Genomic DNA, 4,977 nt, shown 5'->3' on the forward strand with positions numbered 1-4,977 from the left:
TTAGTTCTTCAGGTTTCGGTCTGTGTGGACTCCACAATTCCACTTTCTTTCCTAGTATGCTCTGCTGCAGAGGAATAGAAGGTGAAGCCGTGTGCGCAGTTGCATGTGTGGTGTGAAGCTGCTTTTCAAGTGTTGTTCCCCGTCTGTCTTTCTTTCTCTCTCCCCCAGAATCCAGATTCTCTTCAGTGTTGTACCCCTGCCCCTCTGTGCAGTGTAGACTCAGTGGTACACAAAGAAGATGACGACAGAATGATGGACACTGTCTGACTCAGCTAGACTGCTGAGCCCAAGGACTAGTTTGTTACAAGAAAGGAAGAGCCTGGCTATTTTCTTGACACTTTTATGGGTGCTGCACTTTATTTTTGTTTGGTTTTATGGGAGGGAAAGAGTACTGAAATGTTTTGCAACTTTTTTTTATGTGCTGCTAGGGTTTTTGTTGTTGTTGTTTTGTTTCTGAAGGGAGGAGTGGTAACCATATGTGGCAGGAAGTCAAACTGGACGGACTCTCCCCCACCCCTCAGTTACTAAATTTGCCTTTAACTGTTCTTATTTTTGGAATCAAAGTATGAAAATCTGCACAACGCAATGTTTACAAGACTGGTTGACTGAGGAGATGTCTGCTACACGGTCTTTTTCTTACATGGATATACATGTCCTACTTCGCGGAAAGAATTCAAGATAAAAGTATGCTGTGTCCCACTGCAAAGTTCAGCTGTCAAATCTGGTATTCATCACATTAAAAGCAATAAATCCGCAGTGGTAACCTACTTTACTAATTAGTAAGCTGGGTGGCACAAATTGCTATTTTAAGACTTTACATTTGTATTTTCGGCACCACCAGTTAACTCCTTGGCTAGTATAAATTCGATATTAAAAACATTACATTTATCCCTAAAGTAGTCTCAAAACTGTTCAGAAGTTGACTTTGTCCTGATGACTGTTTAAATATTAAGCAGGCAGTGAGTGTAGAAAACGATACAGTTTTCTGTTTTTCCAAGAAGATAAAATGCAAGCTTACTCTAATCTACTTGACATAGTCCGGGACCTCTCAGGGAGTAAGTTTTAAAAGAATAGTAACGGCCTGTAAGAACAAACAGGAAGAGTAAGGTCCTTGTCCAATCACAGTCACTGTGTTCCATGTGGCGAAGCCTTGAGAAATGGAGAGCTGAGCTGCCAACCATCCTAAGGATTGTAACAGTCCCTTCAATGGCGGTGATGGGTCTCACTATCTGCTACTCGCTTCTAGCTCAGTTACTAGAGGATGCTTCTGAGTTTTACTTCTTCCTGTGTAATTCATTGCAGATCCACCAGGATGTTTGATTATTCTTTTATTTAGAATTAGATGACAGTGCCAATTATGATATCCTTATTATTTGAGGATTAATCTTCCAGCATACAGGAGCACTAGCTTTGGTTATTTTTGAGTGTGATTTTTGGCTCAGTACCCACTTCAATTTGTAGCAAATATTTGGAAAGTGGGTACCTGGGGTTTGGAAATGCAGGTCTCAGTTTGAGTTAAGAAATCATGCTAAGGGGCCATGGGGGCTCAGAGCTGTGGCCTCCGCCTCAGCTGTCCTTTTCAGCCAATGGGGCACCTAACTCTGTGGAAATGGACTGGAATTGTTGAATCATACTCCTGTAATGTCACAATCTTCCTAGTTCCCAGAATAAAAGTCTTTTTGTGCTTTTGATATAAATATATATACTCTATAATAAAATGTCTGACTAATTTATATGGCAGTGCTCACTGGCCTGTAAGTTTCATTTAAATCAGTGACCTAGTCATTGAAGTTATTTGTTTTATTTTTTTCTCTCTTCCTTTTTCTTCTTGTCTGGAGCATGCTCTGAGTTTCCCTCTGATACCAAGTGGACAGAATATAACATAGTAAATCCCTGATTTCACAGAAGTAGCACTTGACTGACCACTTTCCACTTCACTTCTGCCCATGACTTGTCTATGGTCACCCAAGTGGCCGTAGCTTTCATTTTGTCTTCTATAATTTAAAGCTCTTAATGGCCAAAACAACAACAACAAAAGTATTAGCAAAGTAAGTATATAATTTTAAAGTTTATTTTGGTTTTGTTTTCTAAGACAAGAATTAAGAAAACTTTTTTAATACTCGGCTGGAACTTTTTTACCAAAGGAACCACTGATGGATGTCATAATTTGCACTTAAGGATGGGAACTTGACCACTAGCAGGACTTTAGTATGAAGGTGATATGTTAGGCTGTGTGTGGTAGTGCATGGCTTTAATCCCAGCACTTGGGAGGCAGAGGCTGGTTTATCTTTCCGAGTTCAAGGACAGCCAGAGCTACATAGAGAGACTGTCTCAAAACAAAATGACAGTCTATTGGAGTCCTTCTATTTCCTTGATTTGAATGCCCTCTTAGTATTGAGCTAGCTATCTCCAGCAAGAATACTCCTCTCTTTTCTTAATAAAGAATAATACTACTTAGCAAATAGATAACTCATATTTCAAGTGAAAAAATTTTCCCTATCTATGAGAAATTCAAACTAATCAGTTAATCAATGAAAAATAGTTGACATCAAAGTTATTTAACAAAGACTATTGTGTTTTTTCTTTTGATTTTTAATTTATTTATCTGAGTACACTGTAGTTGTCTTCAAACACACCAGAAGAGGGCAATGGATCCCAGTACAGATGGTTGTGAGCCATCATGTGGTTGCTGGGAATGGAACACAGGACCTCTGGTAGAGCAGTCAGTGTCTTGACTGCTAAGCCATCTCTCCAGCCCCCAAAGACTGTTGTTTTAATGAAATAGCTGAGGGCTTAGAATGGTTCAGTTGGTAGAGCTCTTGCCTAAGATTCAGTGAGCCCTTGATTGCATCTTCAGCACCACATAAACTGGGCATGGTGGCACATACCTGCTGCCTTAGTGCTGGGGATGTGAAGACAGGAGGGTTAGAGGTTCAAGTTTCCCTCAGCTACATAGCAAGTTTCACAGCCAGCCTTCTGCCTAGATGAAACTCTGTCTTAGAAGGAGAGAGACAGAAAGAAATAGCTGTAACTCCATGTGTCCTAAGAGCTGTTGTTCCATCGAATGGTAGTGGAGAAAATACTGGTTAGAATTATTACTCTGAGATTCGCTTTTAATTACATCATCCATGGTTCTTTCAAAATTTTTGCCTAAGGAACTTATAATAGCCTTTAATTTCTCTTCAGAAACATTAGGCCTTTTTTAGACTAGCATGCATATTATTTTAAAAGTGAGTAAGAGCTCTTGAGATGGCTCACTTGGTAAAGGTGCTTGCTGCCAAGCCTGCCAATCTCTGGGACCTAAATGGTGGGAAGAGAAAGCCAGCTTCCTCAAGCTTCATCAGACCTTCATATATGTACAGAGCATACACACACGAGTTTTATCTTTTAAAAAATGTATTAAGTAAATTAACATGCTTCCCCCGAGAGCACACATCTCTGTTAATAAGTGGTGCTCCTTACAGTGGAAATGTCAGCAAGGTGTTCTCAGAGAAAAGTCAAGTCGACTTACTGTTCTCAGAGGGAGACACATTTCAGTTCTTAAATTGGTGAAGAGCAAAAGTGGTACTTGTCTGGACTGGGGTGGGTTTTTACTTCCATTTTTCCAGCATACCATTCACATTTTAGCAAGAAGATCCTTACATCCTGCAGCATTCTGATTCCCCTCTATAATGGGTGGTGTTGTACTATTTCATAGCTTGTCCAGAAAAAACTGATCTGTATTAGTTTGCTTACAGTGTCATTTAATGGGAAATTACAAAGAGAATTAAATTTTGACTATAGATTGGTGCTGTATACAGAGAACCCCATGATGTTAGGGAGCTATAAAAAGTAGGGGCTATGGGTGGAGAGATGGCTCAGTGCTTAAAAATGGTTAAAAAAAACTCTGGCTGCTCTTCCAGAGGTCCTGAGTTCAGTTCCCAGCTATCACATGGTGGCTCACAGCCATCTACAGTGGGATCTGATGCCCTCTGCTGGAGTGCAGGTGCACATGCAGATAGAGCACTCATACATAAAATTTATAAACAAATTTAAAATTTATAAGCAAATCTTAAAAACTATTAAAAAGGAAAAACCAGCAGGGGCTAGAGAGATGGCTCATTGGTTAAGAGCACTTGCTGCTCTGGCAGAGGCCAGAGTTTGATGTCCAGCACCCCTGGCTGATGGTTGACAAGCTCCTGTAACTCCCATTCCCTCCACCACCCTCCCATAGCTTCTGCAGGTACCCATACATATGCACAGAAGCAAATAAATAATAAAATCTTTTTTCAAAAAAATTGTAGGGGAATGCTAAAACCTTATTGGCTTTTACTAATACTTTTTAAACCCACCTAGACGATCTTAATTGTTTAAAATAAAGTAAAATAAAATTGAATCCAAGCTGTAGTTATGATTTTGTCAGTGAGAAGGTAACAGTGCTCCTGCCTGGGGCCTTCAGCTCCATGCATATTCCATGGGACATGAAAATAAAACTCTCACTGGCCGTCACAGCATTTTGCTGCTTAGCAGAATGTATGCAATAATGATCCTTTTTTTCTTTTAAATGTTGTGTGTACACGGGTGTTTTGCCTGCATGTGTGTCTGTGCCTGATGCCATAGAGGCCAGACACATTGGGTTCCCTGGAACTAGAGCTACAGATAAGTTCTGAGCTGCCGTGTGGATGCTGGGAATCAAACCCAGGTCCTCTGGTAGAGAAGCCAATGCTCTTCTTGCTGACCCACCTCTCCAGCCCCAGCAACGATCTTAATCGGTGTCTGACATAAGCCTATCCGGCAGCAGAAGAGAAGCGCCTTTTGTTGGTTTTAATAGAAGCCATACAAGTTTCCCAAATGGAAAATCTTGGTTGATCTGGTCACAGGGGAACAGTTTGTCACTTCATGTTCTCTAACCCTCTTTAACCTCCATGTCATGTAACAGCGTCTAGAAAGTCTGTTGACTCTTTCTAAAGCCGAAGATCAAAATGGAGGCAGCCTGGG

At 40.6% G+C, this 4,977-nt stretch overlaps 1 protein-coding gene across 6 annotated transcripts in view; it reads left to right on the forward strand.

The window, feature by feature from the left end:
* Cdc37l1 (cell division cycle 37 like 1) overlaps positions 1–4,977 on the forward strand; it is a 52,035-nt gene that overhangs the window by 23,226 nt on the left and 23,832 nt on the right. Inside the window, exon 7 of one of the 6 annotated variants that reach the window (XM_021152174.2) lies at positions 5–4,380. The exons of 3 other annotated variants lie outside the window; for them this stretch is intronic. In XM_021152174.2, coding sequence (XP_021007833.1) covers positions 5–55 — 51 coding nt within the window. In that variant the 3' untranslated portion in view covers positions 56–4,380. Of the gene's footprint in view, positions 1–4; positions 4,381–4,977 lie in introns of those variants that run through there. 2 more of the 6 variants (XM_021152173.2, XM_021152175.2) reach the window with 2 other exon arrangements.

The sequence above is a fragment of the Mus caroli genome, chromosome 19 (assembly GCF_900094665.2).
Source record: "Mus caroli chromosome 19, CAROLI_EIJ_v1.1, whole genome shotgun sequence".
Lineage (NCBI taxonomy): Eukaryota > Metazoa > Chordata > Mammalia > Rodentia > Muridae > Mus > Mus caroli.